Raw genomic sequence first — 23,633 nt, forward strand, 5'->3', positions numbered from 1 at the left:
GGTGGATCTGTAGAAGTTACTGAGGAGTTGAAGTGTGACATGGTGTTGGAGGCTGAGGCTTCTTCCCATGTGGCCAACTCAAAGGTCATCACTTCCAGTGGTGATGTGAAGCAAGGATCCTGTGTACAGGATTCATAGAATCACAGAACCAATAAGGTTGGAAAAGACCTGAGAGATCATCCAGTCCAACCTATCACCCCCCACCTCCTGACAACTAAACCATGGCTCCAAGTGCCACATCCAAGCCTTTTTTGAACACCTCCAGGGATGGGGACTCCACCACCTCCCTGGGCAGCACATCCCAATGGCCAATCTCTCTTTCTGTGAAGAACTTTCTCCTCACCTCCAGCCTAAACATCCCCTGGTACAGCTTGAGACTGTGTCCTCTTGTTCTGGTGCTGCTTGCCTGGGAGAAGAGACCAACCTCCCTTCAGGTAGTTGTAGAGGGCAATGAGGTCTCCCCTGAGCCTCCTCTTCTCCAGGCTAAACAACCCCAGCTCCCTCAGCCTCTCCTCACAGGGCTGTGCTCGAGGCCTCTCCCCAGCCTTGTTGCCTTTCTCTGGACACCTTCAAGAGTCTCAATGTCCTTCTTGAATTGAGGAGCCCTTCCTCTGAAGCCTCACAGGGCAGAGGAACCTGGAGCGTTTGACTCTCACAGGAGACTTCTGCTAGACATGAAAGCAAGCCTTCTTTGAAGGATAAGAAACCCCAGCAACCAAACTACGAGCCCTGGAATATTTGTGATTTTGGGGGGGTGTTAATGAGCTTTGATTGTTGCAGAAATAAACAAGCACAAATTGTTGGCAGCAATGAAAGGAGCTGCCTTGGGGGGCAGGAAGTGGCATTTATTCTGGCTTGTTCCTGTGAAGGAAAGGTTTGATATTCCTGGTGACTATGAAGATTAAACCAGAGATTTATGTTAATGCAAAGGATTAAAAGAATCTTAATAACATTTATAAAGATGCAAATGCTGGCCTGCATTTTATCTCTCTGCAGATGAACGTGCCATAAGGGAAACAGTGCAGGGGAGAGCATATCCCCACTCTGAACTGCAGCAGCTGGTTCAATACTGCTCTCCCATGGTCATTAAGTGGGAGCTGTTTCCGCCAGTGGGAGTTGGAGCGGTGCAGGAGTGCCAGGCTGTCTCGTCCTGACTTAGGAAGGTCAGGAAATCTGTGGCCAGCTTCAGCTGGTTAGAGCATGGCTCCATGTGCAGATTGCCAGCAACTGTAAATATTCAGAGTCATAGAACCTGGGTTGGAAGGGACCTTAAAGATCATCTAGTTCCAACCCCCCTGCCATGGGCTGGGACACCTCATCCAGCCTGCCCTTGAACACCTCCAGGGAGGGGGCATCCACGACCTCCCTCGGCAGTTCCAGGGTCTCCCCACCCTCACTCTAAGTAAGGTGTTTGTGTTGCTGACTCCTTGCCTGCTTTCATTTGTTTTTCCTTGCTACTCTGTCACTCTGAGACTCCTGTTCTAAATAGTGAGGAGCCTGAAGCAGTGGCTCCAGTGGAGCATTGCCAGCTGTGTTTCCCCACTTTCAAACTGCCCTCCTACCGCAAACAAAGGCTAGAGCAGCATGGAAAATTATGTGCTTTATTTGGGAGCCCTGCCATATCCTACATCTGTGCACATATATTAATATGGAGAAATCATAGAAAAAATATGATCTGAAAAAGGAGGCAATTAAGGTGAAGGTGTAAACATCACGAGCCATTTATCTGCTGTCTTGCTTGCTTTCCTGCTCTTCCACCGACTGCTTGCTACCAGACAAGTAAATACAAACAGAAGCCACCTGGCTTTGTCCTGCAGTCCTACTGAAGCGACAGGAGAGGTCCCAGCTCTCAAATCAATACAAATCATCAAAGGGTTTTGAGTAGTTAAACATCAAGTAATCCATGTAGTAGAAGTCGTAGCTCCGCTGGCGCTGAGCAGGAGAGAGCTGTGCAAAATACTGCTGGGTGATTTTAGTGGTAGTTCTTTCTTCAGTGGAGTGCCTGTCTTTGAACTTGGGGAAGGTCAAGTTTTGTGGAGCACCAATTAAGTGCAGGAAGAAGTTTGCATCCTCTTCCATGCTCTCAAACTTCCCCACGAAGTCGTAGTCTATCAAGCAGGGGCTGCAGAGCCTGTTGACGTGGTCCCAGTGGATGTCCATCCCCACTGGCCTGTGCACATCCAGGAGGTACTGGATGAACTCTTTGAATGTGACCCCAGAGCCTGTCCTTAGCGCTTCTCTGGTGGCGTTGGGGCGGTACCTGGAGATGATGGCCTTGCCAAACACCGGGTGGTAGTAGTTGTTGGCGTGCTCAAACTTGTCCCGGAAGGCAGACACCAGCTTCTCGAAGGGCTCTCGGACGAAGAGCATCTTTGTGTAGGTGTTGAGCCTGTGGTAGATGCCTTGGTGGTCAAACCCGTCCAGCCTCTTCAGGTAGTTGCCGTAGTGCACCGTGTTGTGCTGGATGTCCTTGGTGGAGGCAGCCAGCCCGTTCAGAACCATCAGCACACGCTTCCAGTTGGAGCAGCCAGCCTTCGGCACCTCGCAGTACAGCACTCTGTACTTGTCTGCCACAAAGATCCTGGAGACGTGGTAGGGGGTGATTATCCTCCTGCTGTTACTCTTGTACTTGGAGCAGGTTTCCCTCATGATCTGCTTTCGTTCCCTCTGGGTCTCGTAGAGGCTTCTCCACTTGCTGTTGTCTCTGTCCTCAGACCTGAGCGTGGGCAGGTTGGGAACGGAGCTGTTCATGGAGATCAGGATTGGGCTCTTCTTGATGATAAATCTCCTCCTCCGCTTGTGGAGCCTGATGGGGCTGATCTCTTCCCCCTTCTGTTGGTCTTTCATCACCAGCAGCAGGCTGCTGTGCCTTGTGTCCGTGCTGTGCAGCTTAGTGGGCACATCTTCAGGCAGGGGCAGGGAATCGCTCTGCTCTGCCACTGCTGCTCCCTCTGCAGCGCCCCCTCTCAATCTGCCCTCCTGGCTGGGAATGCAGTCCTGCTGGCAAAGCAGAGGAAAGGGGTTAGCAAAGGAGAGAGTCTTTGCTGCTGTCCATCCTTGTACAGCTCACTGTGGATCTTTCTTACACTCTTGGAGTTCAGCAGAACTATAGAACAGACTTAGTTGCCACGAGTCCTCAGTGCTTAGCCTACATCGTGGCAGGGACTACTGTCATCATCTCCTGTGCTCACATGAAAGTCAAAGGCTGAGATGAGCCTGAACTGAGAAATTCCAGGTGAAAAATCAGATTTAACAGGGTTTCAGGTGATGCCTGTACCCAGACTTTGACAGATACTTTTGTCTTGGATAGGCTGTCTCTTGAAACTTCCACTCAAGGTATCTGAATGTTTGAGGACTTCATTACTCCAGACTGGCTGTTTGTGTCCCCCTCTCCCATTCCATCATCCTGGGCCCCCCTCCCCTTTTTTTGCAGTTGTGTGCAGAGTGAAGCCTGGCAGGGAAGGGATTTTCATGGTAGTCAGGTGGGGTGAGGATGTAGAGGGAGGAAGAGGGAAGCAAAAAGGACTGCAGTGGGGGTATGTGAAGGCTTTGCAGAGAAGGCGCTCAATGGGAGCAGTATGAACAGGGACCCCAAAGGGAGGCTTGAGTGACGTGAGGCTGGGACCAAACAACTGAGACTTATGAGAGGCAGAGAGGGTTGGAAATGAAGCTGTAACTGGGATTAGGCAAGTGAAGAAAGAGAAGGCAGAGCAGGGCTGTGGGTAAGGGGTGTGTGGGCCCTGCTCCCTTTTCATTAGGTGGCTCTTACTGGTTAATTCTTCTTCTGGCGTACAGCCCAGACATGCTCCATTACTTCCTGCTTCTCAGAGTAGCTGAATTTAATCCCTGTCTACATGTCTATGCCTCTAAGTCTGAAATTAGGTTCTGGGCAGTATTTAACCACACATCATCCTTGTTTTGAGAACTCACCTGGGAGCCAAGTGCCACGTGGGCCACCAGGGAGTATTTCAAGAGAGGAAGCAGGTGTAGCTGCAGAATGGGTATTGCTTACTCCAAATACTCAATGTCTGTTTAGAGGTTTGGGAAATGGTCAGTTTCTACTTTCCAGTCTTTATCTGCTGCCTTACGGCATTAAAAACTGGCTTCACAACTAAGGTAGTGGATGAGCTTTAAGGTGTACAGTGTGGGGTCAGTAGAGTTATGCTCTTTCAAGGTGATTAGCCTTAGTGGTGTTTCTACAAGTCTCTCTGTTGCCTGAAAAAAGAGCAATGCTGTAGGTGACTTAACACATGTGCTGTCACGGAGGCTCTGTCTTGCCTCATCCTTCTTTAAGGGTGAGAGGTTGGAAAAACACTCTGTAAAAAGGGGATCAGTATTGATTATTGATTACCACAACCACTGGTGACAATATACAGCTCTACAGCTCCCTGAAAGGAGGCTGGAGTGAGGAGAGGGCAGCCTCTTCCCCTTGGTGGCAAGGGGCCGGACCCGAGGAAATGATCTCAAACTGTGTCAGGGGAGGTTCAGGTTGGATACTAGGAGCTATGTCTTCACAGAGAGGGCTCTCACATTGGAACAGGCTGTCCAGGGCAGTGCTGGAGTCACCATCCCTGGAGGTGTTTAAGCAGCCTGTGGACCTGGTGCTTAGGGACATGGTTTAGGATCGACCCTTCAGTGCTGGGTCGAGGGTTGGACTCCGAACGACCTTGGAGGTCACTTCCAAGCGGCTGTTTTCTGTGCTGTCACATCACCAGGCTGTGGCTCTGGGGCAAGAGCTGGCAAGCTGGACGCTTTGCGCTGCAGCGGTCTCAGCCCAGCGGTGCCAGGCCAGCGCCGCCCCCGGCGTGCTGCGAGGCTGCCGACAGCCACTAGATGGCGCAACGTCACCAGCAGCTGTCTGTAGGCGCTGCTGAGGTGCTCCGCGGCCGCTCCTCCGGCCGTGCGCTTCCGTGCGCAGTATGCAGGGTTGAGAGCATCTTTAGCCACAAGCCGGTCTGCCAAAACCCCTCACAGCGGTACAGTCGCATAGCTTATCTATCAAATTCATACTTGAAAAGGAAAACTTGCGCTCCGTGGGAGAGCTTTGCTGCATCTTTCCTTTCCAAGGCTTCACCTCCAGTCTAGCAGCCTTGCCTGAGCCATCTCTAGCTGCACTGCATACTGGGAATGTGGGCACCAGTTTTCCTTAGGTACTTCTGAAAACTTACTTTTTTTGGTTGCTGGAATCCCATGTTATATTTTATCCCTAAACAAAGAAAGAAATTAAAGTCATTATTTAGTAAAAATAAAAACATTAGGTTGGTTTTTGCTGGACTAAGAGGCTTGAACAAGAAAGAAAAGGACAACAAGTTCTGTTAATGATGAACAGGCCACTGGTGAATCATAATTAATGGGTATTTCATAGTCATGATACTCCTTGGGAGGCCTCTCCATTTACAAATGCCATAATTGTGGAATGAATGTCTCCACTTGCCTCTAGCAGATGAGGGAACTGAGATGGAGAAAAGGGATTGCTAAAAGGCCAGTAGCAGAACAAGGCACAGCTGAGTGAGTGATCCCAAATTAGAGCTCCTTGGGGCAGACAAGGCACAGCTGAGATGAGTGATCCCAAATTAGAGCTCCTTGGGGGCAGACAAGGCACAGCTGAGATGAGTGATCCCAAATTAGAGCTCCTTGGGGCCAGACAAGGCACAGCTGAAGTGAATGGTCCCAGAGCAGAGCTCTTTGGGTACTTACCTAAAGCTGTGGGGTTTCTCCCCTCCTAGCCCCAGTGCTGGACAGTGTGGTACTCAGTCATAGTATTAGCTGAGTACTACCCTTCACTGTAAGCTCACAGCCACACGCAGTGGGGTTACGTGTGAGTGAGGTAATGTTTGCAGAACAACCCTGCAAAATGTACTCTGATTGGAAACAGTTAATCTATATCCTGCTTGTGGCGGCTGTGGAGGAGTAAGGGAGAGGTTGCTGAGCCCTCTGGATCTTGATGCAGTGGGGTTAAGAAGCCACACTGACTCTGCTGCTGTGTAACTGCGTTACAGAGCAGCGAAGGGAAGGAAACTGCTGTCCCAAAGCCGGCGGAGCTGAGCACTGCTGAAAGCACGGCCAGCACGGCACAGGTGATCTGTGTTTGTCATCAGGTGTAACAGCTGCTGCTGATGGCAGCACTTTAGCCACCTGAGCTAGATTTCCGTTGGCTGGCCTCCACCCTGAGGCCTCAGTCATACAGCCACTTGGAGCAGTTGCTTAACTTTTAGGCTCTGTGGAAGCAGAGCTTGGGAGGGAAGGTTGTTTCCTTGTGCAGTCAGAACATGGCTCTGCTGTCTCCTTTCTTACAGGCAGAACTCTTACTCAAGGACAGCTCTGGAAAGTCAACACAGGTAAGAATTCAGTCTGCTGCTGTGGGTTGGTCACTGCTGCTCCCTTCCCTTGGCTGCTTGTGTGTGTGCCCTTAGCAGTGCTGTATGATGTCACGAGAGAGAGTAGCTGCCTTTCTGCTCAGCACCACTTCATTCCTCTCAAATATTGGGCTTTTGGCCCTTCTCTAAACTGGGGTGAGTGGTGCTGAGCTAAGCCTCATTCTCCTGTCACAGCTCCTGGAGATTTCCTTGGCAATGCTGTTAATGTGCATGGACAAGAATGTGGACTTCAGTGTTTCTGCTGTGGACCACTTATGGTTGCCAGTGGTGGAGGAGGAAAGGAGAATGCTTGTGCAGCTCTCACTGGAAGGTAAGGCCATGCAGTGTCTGCAGACACTCCCATTCTGAAAGCATTCTGAGCCTTTCACAACTGAGAACACAAGAGATGAGAAAGGGCTTTGGTCACTGACCAGGAAACTGAGCAAGGGCAGATTCAAACAGGGGAGCAGTTGCTGTGTGCCAGTTGTGGTGCAGGAGGTAGGGGTAGTTGTTTTCCACAGCTTTGTTTAGCTGTGGTCATCTGTCCTGAGGTCAGTGGCAGCAGTGGAAGCTTGCAGCAAGCCCCCACCCGTTGTGTAGTTGCCTGGTCGAGTTGGGAGGTATCTGCCATGAATACCACTGATGAAAAACCCCAAATGCCACAGGAGTGCAAGGAGCAGTAAGAATTCTCTTCTTTGTGGTTAGTTATGACTAATTCCATTTGTGTAGTGTTCCATAAAGGTACCTTCTTGGGGAGATGAATACTTTGCACTAATGTGTTGTCCTTAGAAAAGAAAGGGAAATGGTAGTAAGAGATGAGTAACTGTTTTAAAAAGTGCTGCTTCATTTGCTGGCTTTAAGATGTGATGGGAACAACAATTCATGTTTAATGTAAATATTTGGTGGAGCACTTGCCAACCTCCTCAGTCTTTGCTGAATTTGTGACTTGGAAAGTTGGCTTCTCCTAGCTGTCTGTCTCCTGATGCAGTCTGTCACTTCGCATCGAAAGCTGCAGAGAAAAATCCTCTCTGGTGCAGGCAGCTCAGGGCAGTTGTATTGCACAGCTCTGCCGTGCTCCTCAAACCCTCCAGCTGGGGCGGTGCTGCCTCTCTGCTGCCCGTGTTCCTTACCAGCTCAGGAGGTAGTGACAAAAGGGTACTGTTCTGCTGCCCTCAGTAACCCCCTGCTGCACCCAGGTGAGGACGGTGCCAGGCACCACACTGTCATTAGTGCTCAAACAGAGAGAGGAGAGCTGGGAATCATTCTGTCAGTCCTTCACCTATGGCAGTTCTCATGGCATTCTTTTCTCTTCCCCTTCTGCCACCAGGAGTTTGCAGACCTGAGCTTGGTCTGTGTTTTATGTCTGCTTTTACTGACCTTCTCGAAACAGAAGGCCAATGCTTCACCCAGCCCTGCCACACAGCCAGACCCGCTGGGAGCTTTGCTAGCAGCACACTGAAATGGCTTTTCTCTTCCCTCTGTAATATTCTGTAGCTTTGCCTCTCTGCCTTCTCCTGTCTCTACTTCAGACCTAATTTTTGTTTGCCTCTAGTGTTTTCCTCTGTTGTGAGTACTCTACAGCTGAAAGGTTGGTTTTAGTAACAACCTACTTAATCCTGCTCGTGAAATACACTCTGGAGGGGCTGTTACTGTCATGCCATCAACCTCTGTGCTCAGTGTCCTGCCTACACGTGCTCCAGTCACAGAATCACAGACTGCATCTGGTTGGAAGGGACCATGGCAGGGGGGTTGGGACTAGATGAGCTTTAAGGTCCCTTCCAACCCAAAGCATTCTGTGAGTGTGTCCTTAACCACAGGAGGAACAGCAGACCGGTGCTCAGAATCCTTTTGAAACTGAGCTGTGATTAGCAGGACAAAGTGGATGTGTGTGTGTGGTTTAGCTGTATGCTAAGTGTATCTCCTTTTGACAGCTGGAGTTGATAGCTCATTGAATACTGGATTCAGTTTTGGGGCCCTCATTGCAGGAAGACATTAAGTTGCTGGAGCAGGGCCAGAGAAGGGTAACAAAGCTGGGGAAGAGGCTGGAGAGCAGGGCTGGGAAGGAGCAGCTGAGGGAGCTGGGGGTGTTTGGTCTGGAGAATGGGAGGCTGAGGGGAGCCCTCATTGCTCTCTACAGCTCCCTGACAGGAGGCTGCAGTGAGGTGGGGGTTGGTCTCTGCTCCCTAGTCTCGGGCGACAGGAGGAGAGGAAATGTCCTGAAATTGTGCCAGGGGAGGCTTTGGTTGGAGAGGAGGAAAAATTTCTTTGCTGCCAGAGCAGTCAGGGAACAGGCTGCCCAGGAAGGTGGGAGGAGTCACTGATACTGTAAATGCAAGTTATTTGAGGAGCTCGAGGCACTGGTGTGTGGCTCATTCTTAAGCAGATGTGGTGGGAAGCAGCATGCTCCCCAAAGCTAGCCACTGACTCTTGCTTTTCCCTCTCCTCTGCTTGTTCTGTGCTCAAGCTGAATTACTTCCTATCGATCCTGTGCTGTTCAATCTGAGTCAGCTTCAGAGAGGTAGGCTTTGAACCCAGGTGAACTTGTTGGCTTTCTATTTCCAAAGCATGCAGACCTCAGCTTCTCCATCCCAGAGGCAGCAGGCAGTGCCAGCCTGAGCTGTGCTGGTGTCGTGGGGGTACCTTGGGTGGTAGCAGCTGCAGCTGATTAAAACAGGATTGCTGTGGCTCTTGGTGACTGAAATGACTTTCCATCTTAATGAAGTAAGGGACTCTCTGGGCAGGAGTGCTGTAGATGGGGAAAGCAGTGCAACTCTGAAGGGCATGCCCAGGAAATAATTAAAAGCATTAGGTTCATCCATCAGTTTGAGCAGGCAAAAATTCCATCTGGGGGAAGCAAAGCAGAAATTGGCACCCAGGTTGTGTGACTCCCAGTGCTTGCTGCTAGGAGGACTTCATCCTGGCAAAGAACTTGGTGTTCCCAGTGTGTTTGGTACCAGCAGCTAGTCCTCTAGGTCTGAGTCAAGAAAAACTGCAGGGTCCTGTTCTGAGGTGCAGGGCTTGTGGCTGCAGCCATCTTCTCGTTGCCTCCCTCTGGATTCCCTGCTTGACTCCCTTGTAGTTAATGCTCTTGGCACAGCATCCCTCTTGTCCTTTAATGGGGACCATGCTTCATACCCAGCCTTCTCTGTAGGGTGACAGATGCCAGCAGGGACTTGCAACATGCTGATGGCACAGGTAGGTGAGCCTTAGAGACAGAGAGGTACTACTGTGCTATTTCAGAACGTCCTTATCTGCTAAAATGCACTGAACCCACCTCCTCCTCTACATCACATCACCTACTCTTGGGCTCTTTCCTCCAGAGCTGATGAAGGAAAGGGCAATGCCTGGTACCTTTGTGCTGCAGGCTTCAGTGAGTGGTGGTGAATCTATCAGGAGGAAGGCACCACTGCTTGTTTACTTTGTCTTCTCTTTACTGTTTAACCATCCTAATTACAGAGTGCCATTTTCTGCCTTAATTTATATTCCACAAGAATTCCATGAAGGAAGCAGAAAAGTCAAGCCTGTGCTGTTGGATTGCCCACTCCTCCTGTGGACCTGTCCCTGGGAACATTGTTAATTAGCATCATTAGCTTGCAGGCACTGTCAGCAGTTACTTTCAATTTCTACTTAATACCTTTCACTTACTCTCCATCCTCATAGTTAATATTTGCATATTGCCTCCATAGGATGACTTTGACAAGGACATTGCACTTTCTTCAGGTGTATTGAAAAGCAGAAGTTAAGGTTTAACCTCCAGCCCTGCACTGGTACTTAGCAGGCTGTACCAGCTGCCCAGGTAGCCAGAGGGCTTCCAGTGAATCTCAGGCAAGCACTTGGTGTAACCTGTGGCTGTGTGTGGTGCAGCAGGTGTTGGCTCAGAATAGCTCACCCAGAGCCCAGCAATGCTTCAAGAAACTGTGCAAGCAGGATGGGAGGGCTTCAGTGGCCTTCCTGTTGGGGAGGAGGCAAAGTGATGCAAAGTGTGGACTGCTTGCCTGTTCCTCTGTGGAGAGCCTTCTTTGGAAGAAAAAGCACAAGGGAAAGAGAAAGCTGCAGGCAAGACTTGAAAGGTAGATCTGCACAGGCATGCCTCTGCATGGGGGAGTGCACTGCTCTGACAGCTGGGCTCTGGCTCAAGCAGCACAGATGTGCACCCAAACACTGTGTGTTAGCATGGTGCAGTCAGCTGCAGCTGGCAGGGCTCTCTTCCAGCATGATTCTTCTGTCTGCAGTTGGCTACAGACACTCTGGGTGGGATGCCCAGGGAGCAGCTGCTGAAGTGAAAGGCTTTTCTCTAGCCCCATGGCTCTTCTCTTCTCCTTGCTAGTCAGTGCCTCTGCCAGGTCACTGCTTCCCCTTCCTGTCCCCTGCACAGCTCAGAAACATGGCAGCTGGCAGAGGAGTGCAAGGGCAGCTGTGGCCCTGGTGTGGCAGAACACCTCAGGGATGTGGGTGAGAGCAAAGCAGCCTTCCGTGGGGATGGTGATCTCCTCATCACCTGCATGAGCTGCCTTGGGCTTCTGAGGGGGTCCTGTCTGTGTGGCAGGGAGCACAGGCAGGTATTCACCACTTGGCCACCCTTCCCTGTTTCCTGGGTGTGTTCCTTCTCCCTGAGCAGCCCACAGCCTGGGCTGCTGGCACCAGAAGGGCCCTAGCATGTGTGCCTCTGAACTCACAGTGGCACCTGAAGTGAGAACCCCTCTGCCACCACCATTTCATGTCCACACCTGCATTTGCCATTCACCCCTCATAGCACCTCCTAATTTCTCTGGTGTTCCAGTGTGCAATGGTGCATCAGGCCAAGAGTGGCCCACAGGAACTGAGGGACTGAGTTGTTTGCATCTCCCCTGACAACCCACATGTGGGATGTGGTTGCTATGGCAATCAACCCATCTGATTTGTAAGCCAGGGCATGCAAACCCCCAGTAGCCAACTGGCTGCTGGATGTGTCTGTGTGTAGCTGGTGGAAGTGTGTGAGTGTCTGATTCCACTGAGATGTGGATCCCACTTGCTGTGATGATCCTTTTCTAGAGCATTTCAATGCATCCCTGCCTCGCTCAGTGCAGGGCATACCACTGCCCAGCTCTCTCCCTCCATCCTGCGCTGGCTGAAGCACCTCTGGAGCAATCTGCCACCCTGAGTCTGCTGAGGTGCTCAGCTTGCAGCTGGAACCACTTCCTGACAGCGCAGCACAGCAGTGCCTGGGTGTGTGGCTTGCAGGCTGTCCTTGGAGGGTGTGACTCCTCTTGGATGCCTCTGCTCCAGGGCTGCTTGGACCCCAGGCTGGCAGCAGCAAACTGCAGGCACAGGGCTTTGGCTGTTTGCTTTCTCTGAGGTGCAGCTCTCTCCCTTCAGAGCTGGTTCACACCTTGTGGAGCTGCTCTGGGGAACACAGCAGGCTGAACTCTTGGGTGTAAACCCCAGGCAAGACCCCTTCTAAAAATCATAGCTCTCTATGCAGCTCCCCTGGGTAGCTTCTGAGCCTCAGCATTTTGTAGCTATCTCCATTGTTTGTTACATTATTTTACCTGTGACAGGTCAGTTAACCTCAGTCTTTCTCTCCACTTTTGCTGTCCTGTTAAACACATCCCAGGTTGTGCCTCTGTGGTAACTGCAGGTGACCACAGCATGACAGATGAGTGGTGCTCATCAGGAGCAAGCCTTTTGGGGGCCTTGTAACCGGGGGGAGGGAATAACTTTAGAATTTCTGGTTTTGCTCCTAGTGGCTGAGGTCCTCACACCTTTGTTACTCATTCCAGAGCTGGAATCTTGAAGCCCTCTGAATGCCATTGTCTGAAGAGTTGCTGCTCTGAGCACCGGGAGCGTGGGCTTTAAGCCCCTGTGTTGCAGTGGTAGCACAGCTCCTGTTTAATAAACAGTTAATGATGCCTGTGCAGCAGTGGCTTTGCAGCGATGACAAGCTTGGCATTTCCTTAAGTGGGTACAGGATCAGCTCCTCCCGAGGGGGTAGTAATGCAGTATCGATCTTCTGCAAGCAGTGGTAAACTGCTCTCCTCCTGTGCCTGCTCAGGCTGTGTCTTTTCACCGTGTTTTTCCTACAAAGGGCCGGGCAGTTAGTGCTGCTCCACCGAAATGATGGCATTTGGAAAGCCACAGCAGGCCTGCCACAAGCTAGTTCCTTGCTGCTACCTTTTGTTAACAAAACAAAAGGGTTTAATTGGCAGTGGCAGTGCTGGGTTCTGCAGGAGAACGCTGAGCTTAGCATGCAGGGCTTGACTAGAGCGTTGGGTTCAGCTCTCAGCCTCTCTGCCCAGTCTCCACAGCCACAAAACCTCTGTCTCATGGGCTGCCTCCTCGGAGGGAGCTCTGGCAGTGGAGCCAGCATCCCCCAGCAGGTGCAGGTGAGGCTCCTGAGCAGCGTGGCTGTGGAGCTGGCAGGCTGCGAACGCTTCTGCTCGGGGGCTGTTATTTTCCCCTGGATCTTTACAAGCCTATAACTCTTTTAAAAAGCATGCCATTAGGTAGACACTGAAAGGGGAGTGCTGGTGGTGGCTCTACAAACCCCATAAAGCTGCCTTTATTGGCTTTTATAAAGCCCTTATTGCTCGTAGGGTCTTCGTTGGGCAGGCAGGGAGCCAGGGTTAGACTCTTCCAGCCTGTTTCTCACGGCCGTCTCCAGAAACCTCTGCCCTGGGCTCCCCGGCCCCCACCCCTCTGAATGCATTTCTTTTTCAGGTTTCTGCCCAGTAAAGTCAAAGCACAAGCTGCTAAGCCTAGGTACCTGCTCTGAGGTGCTGCTGGCCAGTGCAGAGGGCAGTGGTGGCTCCTGCTGACGGGACCAGCTGCTTCCCTTGCCGGTGCCGCAACAGGTACGACATAAGCATTAATTTTCATTAGGCCCTTTGCTATTAATCTCAGTTTAATATCCACTTCAGATGTTCTAGATAAATCCTTAACCTTTCAGTTGTTCCCTCTTTTGTAACCCTGTATCACTGATGAATCTTGGCAGTGACAAATGGTGCTGTTAGACCCTGCGACTACGGCTGCTCATGTTCTTCCCCCATGCATTTTCTTCAGAGTGAGGAGGAGGGCAAAGGGACAGGCTAGGGAGGACAGTTTGAATGCTAATGCCCACGACTGGCATCCTTCTCTGCCTTCCTTTCTTCCCACACCTCAGACTCTGAGCCTGTGAAGTTGCCCTCTTCAAAAGAAGTTAAGAACCTGACTGATAGAAACCATTTGCTCATCTTGGTGGCAAAGGAAACAATGTTAGCTGATTAGTTAGTGGTCCCCAGCCTTCTAGATGGCTTAGTTCTGGCAATGATGCACCTGAGGAAAGTAGATTGTCTCCTGAAGTAGGAGCTACCTTGTGCTGTTGATATCACCTGGCTCAGGCCCCAGATCTGCATGGCCCTAGTAGCTTGGTCTTGTTTCTGGTTCTCAGTGGGAATAATCTTTCTTGCCAAGCTCTCAAGGGTGCAGAGAGCTTAGAGATTCTCCACCATGCTGTGGAATATAAGAGTGAGGATGATGCTTTCATAGCATGGGTTTGCTTGTCACCCAAAAGAATGAATTCTGTCCTGTCTCCTGAACAACTGTAAGGGTTTTGTGCTATTTGTTAATGTATTTAGATTAGATGCTGGAGTGAAAACCTAAACATGCTGTCATCTTCAGACACACTCAGGCAATTAAAGTGCAGCTTGTGTTATTGTTTTATAATTCAAGCCTGGTGAAGTCATAAATTAAGAAGCTCATTAAATTTTCAATTGCATTGCATTAATAGGAAAATTCAACATATTCAGCTCCTTGCTAAGGCCCACTAACAAAAGACTTGAAATGCCTCTTTTTCCTGCCCTCCAGTCTCTCCTTGTTGTCATTGCCCAGAGAGCCTTCTGTGCCCTTAATACAGGAAAAATAAAGGAATGGGAGCAGAAACTGGAGACATCAACATGGAGTTTAACATTGATCCTCTCTGTCACAACGCAAACAATTCTTTTGAACCCATCCTCCTGGCTGACAGCTGCCCCAGAAGTAGCTGCAGGCATCTCAGCAGCAAGTGCCAGCACCTCTGTGCCTGGCACTGCTTTGGTCAGAGCAGCACAGCAAATGAAGGCTGATAAGTATTTTCTTGGCACTGCATGGCACAGCCTGAGACTCCAGGCTGAGCTGCTTAAAAAGGGAAGTGTTAAAAATAAGCCAGCAGCCCCTGCCACTAGAAAGTGTCAGTGTGTGCACTCAGAGGAGAGTGCAAGCAGGAAGCTTACCGAGCTGAGGCTCTGCTTCACAGCCAGCAATCCCTGGGTGACTGGCTGCACAGCTGAGGGGACTTCCCTTGCCTCATGAAGGGGTTTTAGGTACCAGGCAATGCCTCAGGCCCAGATTATTTTCAAACCCAGTGTTTGGTTTTAGCATTTACCTTTACATATCCAGAGCTGAACAATGCATAGATTCACAGAATGGTTTGGGCTGGGAGGGACCTTGAAGATCATCTGCCTCCAAATGTGGTTAAACCACCTGGAGTTCTGGGCAATGGATTCTTAGAGATGGTTTACTAGAGCAAACAGGTTCTGCACTTCTCTCCTATTGCAATCAGAGTTGTAAGTGTTAATGCACTTTCCCATTTATTCCTCTTGAACAACACTGCTGCAATGAAGCTTTTAAAATAATCTCATTAATCTTGGCCTAGGCTTGCAGCAAGGATCTCCTTAATTGGGCAAGTGTGGCAGGGCCCTGATGGCTGCAGCAATGCTGCCAGTCTCCTGGCAATGTCTCACTTCTAATGTGACAGCTGTATTCCAGCAATCAAGGGTTACAGCTTCTGGCAGCATGGAGCTCTCATTATGCCATTTCTGCTGTGCACTGAAATAATTATTTCAAAGCAAGCTGCTTCCTGCTCATCCCTAACCTGAGCTCAGAAGTCTTCCTGCTCACTGCTCTGGGATGTCCCAGCTCATCGCTCTCTGCGGCAGCTGGGCTCCTGTTTCAAAGTTAATGCTTGGACTATGCCTTAAAGAAGGAGGAGAGAGGGAGTGTGTGTGTGTGTGTGTGTGTGTGTGTGTGTGTAAAAGCAGCAAATCCAAATCTCTGCCAAAGTACCTTGCTCCTCCTCTTGAGTAAGTGAAGTGGGGAATAGCTAAAAATTATAGGAGGCTTTAAAAATCCTTCCTGGTGCCACACACCAAACATGTTTTGATGAGCTTCCCTTTCAGTCAATCTGTGAACTCTTCAAATGAGCACTTCCTGAAATGGCTTCATCTGGCAATTTAAAAATACAAGTCCTGCAGCCTGTACCTTGAGAAGCTGCCACAGCAGGAGCCTGGATCAGTTTGCTTTCATTCAAGGTGTTTTAGAGGGTTGGTTTTGCGGGGTTTTTATCCTGAAGCAGTGCCTTGGCTTTAAAGCCCAAGTGGCAAACAACCTGTGAAGAGGTCTTGTGTTGCAGCAGCCACCATGCTCACCTTTGCAGAGGCCAGGGGCTGCCCTTCTATCCCCTTCCTCCCCTGCTGAAATGGCTCTGGGCATCAGAGTGAAGGAGAGCAGGGTTTCATTTTATTCATAGACTGAAGAATCAAACCCAATTAAATGGGAAGGAAACACACACACACACACAAGCCTGGAACAATTCTGAATTAGAACTGCAGGACCAAAAATAGACCTGGGTTTGTCTGGGCTGTAATGACTCTGGTGGTGATAGCAATTGCAGTGGAAATTAGAGAAGCATCTCCTGAAGAGAATCACTTTTCATCAGCAGCTGGTTTTTAATAAATCAGTGCTGGGTTTTAATTTGTAATTCAATTTCCTTAAGACATTCACCTTGTGTGGCTGAGGGAGCAGTAGCTCTGGCTGCATGTGTTGTTTTTGCCTCTCTGCTCTAAAGGTCACCTCCTCATTCAAGCAACTATGAAAATCAGCGCCTTTCCCCAGTAATTTTGGAACAGATAAGATTCTCTGCAGCCTTAGGAAGAGCCCCCCAGCACGTTCTTGGCAGCAGGATGGTTTGATACTTACTGCTGTGTGACAAACTCAATCCAGGATCCTTATTAATAATCCTATTAATGTTTCATCTGGCGCAGGGGAAATGGTAAATAAATCGTGGCTTTAACCCACTGCTGAGCTTCCAATTACCATGGCTCTCCCTATCTGCTTGCAAGAGAGCAGTTTTTTAATGTGACTGAAATGTTCTAACAATCAGAGGTTAGGATCCTAGCAGCACGAAGCCCTCATTAGGTGATTGCTGCACCACAGCAAACTAATGGTTGTGGAGCAAGCTGCTCTCCATGGAAGCCTTACAGAACACCTCCTCAGACCACCCCTTCACCAGCTTCTGCTTAGGGATCCAATTGCTTGCTGCCTCGGGTTTGGGGGTGCTGGAGTCGTGTCCTGCATCTGTCTGGAGCTGCACCACGGACAGCACTCAGAGTGCATAAACTACAGGAGCTGTTCCCCAGCAGCGCTCACAGGTTCCTGCTTTCCCTCCAGCCACTCAAGGCCACCTCTCCTCAAAGCTCAATGAAGCCCACTGCAAGGTCATGACCTCCTTTCATCCTCTGGTCCTGCACACACCCCTGCAGTTCACAGGGAGAAGGGTGTTGCACTGGGGAGAGAACATTTGAATGGTGCCTGATAGTCCCTGGTGTGTGTCCAGCAGAGCTGGAGCGGTGAATACAGATCAATTATTTCCCAAACACCAGGGCTTCTCAGCAGATTAATACAGCCTGCCTCCCTCAGTGTGCAGCCCAAAATGGGCAAGGAGATGGAATCATCAATACTTCTTTATTAGCAAGAGACTGTAGGTGCAGCTGCTGTGTATTTCTCATGTTAAGCATACAATAGGGGAAACTTAGGGTGCCTGACTCCTCACCTGCCCTGTAGCCTCCTCCTTTCTCTTCCTGTTACTGTAGGATGCAAGGAAGGCATTTTAGGAAGAGAGCTATTAGGCAGAAATTCTTTACAGGGAGGGTGGTGAGACACTGGCACAGGGAGGCTGTGGATGCCTTATCCCTGGAGGTGTTCAAGGCCAGGTTGGATGAGGCCCTAAGCAACCTGGGGTGGTTGGAGATGTCCCTTCCCATGGCAGGGGGTTGGAACTGGATGATCTTCAAGGTCCCTTCCAACCCAGACCACTCTGTGATTCTCTGAAAGCTACAAAACAGCAGTTTGGTAAAACTCCACCTGAATGTCTCTGTGGTGTCTCTGCTACCCCCACACCTAAGGATCTATCACCTGTGCAGCACCCCAGTGCCAGCCTGCTTTGGTCTATAGTCTGCTGTCAGCTGCTGAGCAAGCCATAACTTTACTGAAGTTCTTTTCTTGTCACCTGGAAAGCAAGAGAGCTGTGTGTATTGATTAGACTCTCCTCCGGTGTTTCAGTGTTTGCCACTTTGTGCCTCCCAGGCAGTGCCTGCACAGGGAGCAGAGTGCCAGGGCAATGCATGTGCATCCATGCCTCTCTGGGCTCCTGGGAAGTGGCATGGCATGGGATGGGTTGCTGTGGCTTTTCTCAGCTCTCATGGCTGAGGCTGAGCTTTTCCCATCCCTCCTCTGTGACAGCCCCTCACATCTGGAAGGCAAAAGCACAGCTCCTGGGCTCTGTGTGATGAGTGGCAGTCAGTGCAGGTGTTAGTGTAATGAGGGAAAGCCTCTGCTTCAGCAGAGGTTTTTGGCCATCCTACAGTGCTGGGTACAGAAAAAGAATCATTGCTGTGGAAAGAGAAGAGTTTGGGAAAGGGCAGCATTCCCTTAAAATGTTGTGAGGACAGCAATTAACTTAATTGCTTTCCTACTTCATAGAGATACTTTGATTTTGTTCCTCAGTGCAGGAATAGAATTACAGGATAATGGTGTTCTGTCTGTGATGCTGAGGCCGTGATGCTGCCTGCATTGGCACAGTGCTAGGAGTGGCTCCTCCATCAGAGCTGCCCATTGCTCTACAGACAAACCCAGAGGGGAAGGGGACTTACTGTGAGAGATCCCTGGCTGCTGAGCTGAGCATTGGAGGCCAAACTACATCCTGCACCTCACTGGTGTGGAAAAAACCCCAAAAGTCCCAAGAAATGAGCTGCTCATTGCAAGATGATCAAAAGGGGGACCTGTGAAGCCTCACCTTTGCAACACCCCAGCTTGCTTTAATAGGTCTCTGCCTTCTAGAAAGAAACCTTGGGATTTCCATTCCTGGCCTCCACCACAGGCTGCCACTTTTGCCATCTTTCTGCTCTTTGACTGGCAAAGGCATTGTTAGCTTTGGTAGGTACACCTGAATGGGTGCTGCCTGGAGAGGCTGTGAAGGGACACCTCTGAATGCAGCTCTGTGCAGCATCTCTCCAGCTGTCTGATGCTTTGTAGTGTGAAGCTTGCACTCTTATTGTGTGCACTGCTGGCTTTCCAACAGTCTCCTTGCATCTGGCAAATATTGGCAGCAATTCTTGCCTAAAAAAAAAGGTGATTTGGGTACTTCTGGGGCTTCAGTTCTGGGAGTGCTTTGCAGAACTCTCATCAGAAACATACAGGAACAATTTTGATGGGTTAAAGAAACCTCTAGTGAGTGTGAGTAAAAATATAGAGGTAAATTTTCTAACTGCAGGAACATCAACATTCACCTGCAGAGCAGAGGACTGAGCAGGATTCCTCACCTGTGGCCCTTGCATGTTTTGCTCTACAGCTGAGCTTGCTGTGAAGCCAACCCAGGCTTTGCAGGCAAGATGACCTGGTGAGGGCTATGGAACACAGGCCTTGTGCAGTGGAGCCACACACATTTGTTTAGCACAAGCTCCTCTTTCAACTCTGAATAGCTGCAGCCTCTGCTGCAAGGTTGGCAGCTACAGGGTGAGAAAATCAGGAGGAGTGACCAGGCTGGATTTTTGTTTCCCTGCAAAGTGGTTGCAGTTTTTCCTCAGGAGAATGTTCTCCTTGCCTGGCTTGTGAAGGTGCTGCAGTTTTTCACCTGGCAGTAGTTGAGTAGATCACTTTTTAGGAAAAGTTATTTTTAGAAGGCTTTTATCTTCTGATCTGCAGCGTGGAGAAAGGCTTGGGCTGTGTTCCTGCTCCTCTGCAAGCAGCAGCCTCTGCCTCTGGAGTTAGTGACCAAAAGAGGTCACTCGGTGGCTCCGGTTTCCACTCGGGCTCAGTGATCAGCATCACAACAGCAACGGGGATGTCAAACTGAAAGGGCCTTCCTGCTTTCCCGAGGTGTTCTCCGTGGCAGAAAGGTTACCAAAGTGCTGTGTATTACAACTAAACTTAACCAGCAGCTCTGGCAGGGAGCAGCTGCTGGGCATGCCCAGGATAAATCAGCTTTCCTGCTGAGCTCCACAGCAGAGGTGAACAAAGGAAATCTACTGCAGCTACCTCCACAAAACCCATCTGTGTTTTCTGCCTGGCTTCCTTAGCCATCCCTCTGCGCTTCTTCTTTCTCATGGATACTGAATGTCTGTGACTCCATAGTGGTCCAAATCCTTTTAATTTCAGAGTGTTAAACAGCAGCACCACATCTGCACCCGCCATTGCAGGCAGGTGACGGAGCAAACTGGATCTATCAACTCTGAGTTTTAGTTCTGCTCCAGATCTCCTCTACGTTGTTCAAGTCATTCCTCCCTGCTCATGGGAATTCTGATCCCCTTGCTGTTGGCTCCTTTCCTGCCCCAGGTGGGAAATCCTGGGGCCAGAGGTATTTTGTGAGCTGTCCAACTCACACCTACCACACTAGGTCCTGAGCTAGGTTCCAGCTGGGGAGGGCTCTCATGGAGCTGAACCAAATCTGGGGCACTGGTGCTGTTCTTGTTTCTGTCTGAGCCATAACTGTGCTGGATCCCATGGAATGTGGCTCCTTTGTGAGCTCAGAAAGATCCATTCTGAGTATGTGAGTGTATAGAAATGTCTGCAGAGGTGAGCTCCCAGGGCATGGCCCCCTGGGCAGAAGCCATGCTGGGCGGTAGCTCTGCTAGCCAGGCTTTAAGGCAGAAGGTGCTTTTTACACTTAGCAGAACAATCTAATGCTGCTCCTTCTCCTGTGGTGCATCAGCTCAATGCCCTTTGCACTTGGCCAGCTGCAAACACCTGCATTACTCTTGGCTACATTTCTTTTTGCCTCTTGCTGCTGCTGGGCTGTGGGTAGAAGTGACCTTAGGCATGCCAGTGACTGGCACGGGCTTGTGCCCTGCTTTCACCACCAGTACCATGAACACCTAAAGGCTCAGGCAGCCCGTGCTGCCCTTCTGATGTCTCCAACTTGCCCCAAAAGGGAAGAGATTTAATTAAAGCTGTTGTGGAAGTAGCACTGCATAGTGATTTACCCTGAGCCAGAGCAGCAGTCCCCTTTGTGGGAGATTAATCTGAGTTGCTGTGTTGGAAAGGCTGCAGCTAAATGTAATCACTGAAATTCCATATCTGCAATCCTGCTTGTTCCAGGCAGAAAATGAAAACCAACTCTGTATTTACTCAGACCATTTCTGTTGTTTGAATCACTTTATGGCTCCATGAAAGGAAGCCTGATGAAATGAATTATAGATATCAACCCCAGCAAGAGGAACATGCATTGCAGATTTTGATATTGCAGAAGGGCCTTTCTGGGAGCTCAGCCTGGCAGAAAAGGGGAAAAAACTCTGCTTGCTTCTCCTTTTCTGTTCTTTCTTCATTGCCTATGAAATTGAGATGAGGACAAAGAAAGCTGCTACAGCCTGGTTTTCCTGGCTCAGAGCAGGGAGGCTTGTGAGGCAGCAGGATGCTCTGTGCGTTGCAGAAAGGGGGCAGCAATCAGAAAGAATGAAGGGCAGAGCTCCATCGTTAGGAAAGCACATCGTGGGGCAGTCTCCTGCAGGGTGTGTCTGCAGCTTTGCAAGGGGAGGAGCAGCTCTGAGGTGCCCAAGAGCTAACACTAATTGCCAGATTATTTCTCCTGAAGGGATGCCATCAGAAATCCGCAGAGCTGCCCTGAACTAAAGGAGCAAGCTCCTGAAGTGCTGCTGCCCAGGGGAGGGGAGCAGTGACCCATGGACATCTCCTGGTATCTGTTTTGTTTCACCTAGCCCTTATTTACCAGCTGATTTCTTAGCTTTGCAGATGTTCACAGCAGCTGTACCTGGAGCAGAAAGGGCTCAGAGAAATTCTGCCTTTCCAAGAAACAGAGAGTAATAAATGGGTGTGAAAGCTTTCTGCAGTCTGTCCAGAGGAAGAGTCAACCTCGTGCAGTTAAAAATATTCCCTTGCTGCCAGTGATGAAGGAAGGAGCAGCAGTAGCTTTGAACTGTTCACTTGGTGTTTAGTGCATCTCCAGGTGATCTCTGCTAACTACAGCTTTCTCTCTTGCCTTCATAGAATCACAGAATGGTTTGGTTTGGAAGGGACCTTAGAGGTCATCCAGTTCCAACCCCCTCCCACCAGCTCAGCTTGCTCAAGGCCTCATCCAGCCTGGCCTTGAGCACCTCCAGGGAAGGGTTCTCTTTGGTGGTTTATTTTGTTTGGTGGTTTGGTACTTTAAAGAGAAGGAAAAGGTACCTGAAGATTTCTGCACGAGTGTAATTAGCCAATTATCCTTAATGAAGAATTACTTTATGTAGTTCTGAGTCTGTGTGTTGTATTTTCTGAAAGTAACCGGGGAAAGGGAGCAAAGCCAAAAGTCTGCAAGCAAAGCAGCACCGCAGGATGATGAATGCTCAAAGGAGAGCTGCTGGATAATGGTGTTCAGCTGACTATAAGCATGTCTAAGGAAGTAATTTTTCTCTTTAAAGTATGCATCACCTTGAATTTGAAATGCAATTTGTTTTATTTCCCCCTGGTGTCCTCCTTGTCAGGCAGGGTGGGGTTTTGGAAGGAAGAACTGACTGCAGAAGTGTGTAAGAGTTGGCTTACTGGAAGCTGGTTAAGGACTGAGTTGATTTTCTAACAGCTTTTTAGATTTTTTCCATGGGTTTGGTTTTCATTAAAGGAAGAAATGGGTGAGGGCTGAGGCACAAACCCAAAGCCCCATTTTAGACTGGAATTCCCAAGGAAAATCTTCCTGGTTTGACTCCAGCCTCCCACGCCAGCTGGCCCTGTCTTCCAGGCATGCTGAATCCCTGGGACTGGACACCCAGACCTTTTGCTCCCAGGGCTCTTGGTAGCAGTTCTCGAGGTGTCCATCCTGGAGACCTGTCTGGTGGAGCCCCTGGTGCACTGCATTAGCTCTGCCTTTGGAAGAGGAAAGCTTTTGCACAGAGCTGCGTCACCCTGGCTGTAAGGGCAGCACCCCTTGAAACACTGCTAGCTGCTGGGGTCCTGTCTGGAGGACAGAGACTCCCAGCCACAGCCCGAAGCTGAGGCTGTTCCCTGCAGACCTCGTTGTCTGAAGTGGAAGCAATGAGATGCTGGGAAACTTTCAGTGTGATCCTTTTTATGCCCCAAATAAAAGAGAAATTAATTCCTGACAAAGCCTGGCAGTCTTTCTAAGGCTTGAGCTGTTCTGGATAAGGCTTCTATGTTTCCATCCTCCTCTCCTGTAACGTCTCCAAGCTCTTGTGTGAGATGGGAAGAGTCAGCTGGCAGCGCTGGTGTCAGCCCGGTTTCATGGCTGGCTGACTGGCTGGCAGGAGGTCACCCTGGGGTGGAACAAAAAGAGGTATCCCAAGCTGGTTTCTTCTTTCCTTTGAAGTATAACACATCCTGCAGCTGTCAAAATGCAACCTCAGAGAGCAGGGAGGATGTCTGGAGTGTTTCTGGTCTGAGAGTTACTGTGAGCTCTGGCTGTTTGCCACAGGCCAGGCACTGCTGGCTGGCTGTGCTCTTCCTGGGCTCATTTACTAACAGGGGAAAAGAAAACCTCTTGGGTTTTTCCAGGTTTCAGTACTCAGTTGCTTTCCTTTAACACCTTCACTGCATCTGTGGCAGTGCTGGGTGTGAGGCTGGGAGGGAATGGCTTGGGTGTGAGGCTGGGAGGGAATGGCTTGTGTGGCAGCAGGGATGCTCGCTGTCAGAAGCCAGCTTGACACGAGGTGTTCTCAGGGCTCAGCCAGCAGCACTGTTCAGAGGTTTGACTACCAGCCCCTGGGTTTGCTAAGCTGGCTGTGACTGCTGCTGTGCCTCAGCTTACAAACCAGCACTGCATTTCCCTCTCACAAAAGCCCACTGGCAAACGTGGAGGCTCTTCCCTGTTTGAAGTAATGGGAGCTGAAGTGAAGGCTTCCCTCTTAGAGGCCTTCATTGCACAAAGTATGCAAATCTTGTCTTGGTGTGAGCAAGAAAATGATGAAAAATTCAAAACCTGGCTTTCTCTCCCCATTTTTTTTGGCATGATTTCACAACTACAGGCTTCTGAAGCAGGGAATAGTTTTTACTGGGGAAAAAGGA

The 23,633-nt window shown here is 49.9% G+C and overlaps 1 protein-coding gene and 1 long non-coding RNA gene across 3 annotated transcripts in view; one reads left to right on the top strand and one right to left on the bottom strand.

The window, feature by feature from the left end:
* Positions 1-1,587: 1,587 nt before the first annotated feature.
* CHST8 (carbohydrate sulfotransferase 8) overlaps positions 1,588-23,633 on the bottom strand; it is a 147,633-nt gene continuing 125,587 nt past the window's right edge. Inside the window, exons 3-4 of one of the 2 annotated variants that reach the window (XM_068161683.1) lie at positions 5,169-5,206; positions 1,588-2,997 (exon numbers count right to left, since the gene is read on the bottom strand). In XM_068161683.1, the coding sequence (XP_068017784.1) occupies positions 1,855-2,997; positions 5,169-5,206 (1,181 nt within the window). In that variant the 3' untranslated portion in view covers positions 1,588-1,854. Of the gene's footprint in view, positions 3,001-5,168; positions 5,207-23,633 lie in introns of both variants that reach the window. The other variant, XM_068161682.1, reaches the window with a different exon arrangement.
* The window catches only part of LOC137452870 (uncharacterized), a 100,048-nt gene continuing 82,709 nt past the window's right edge, over positions 6,295-23,633 (top strand). The window contains exons 1-2 of the long non-coding RNA XR_010990183.1: positions 6,295-6,338; positions 6,552-6,687. This is a non-coding gene — a long non-coding RNA (uncharacterized lncRNA). The remainder of the gene's footprint in view (positions 6,339-6,551; positions 6,688-23,633) is intronic.

Source organism: Melanerpes formicivorus, unplaced genomic scaffold (genome assembly GCF_026170545.1).
Source record: "Melanerpes formicivorus ecotype bairdi unplaced genomic scaffold, bMelFor1.0.p_v2 SCAF_59, whole genome shotgun sequence".
In the NCBI taxonomy this organism is placed as follows: Eukaryota; Metazoa; Chordata; class Aves; order Piciformes; family Picidae; genus Melanerpes; species Melanerpes formicivorus.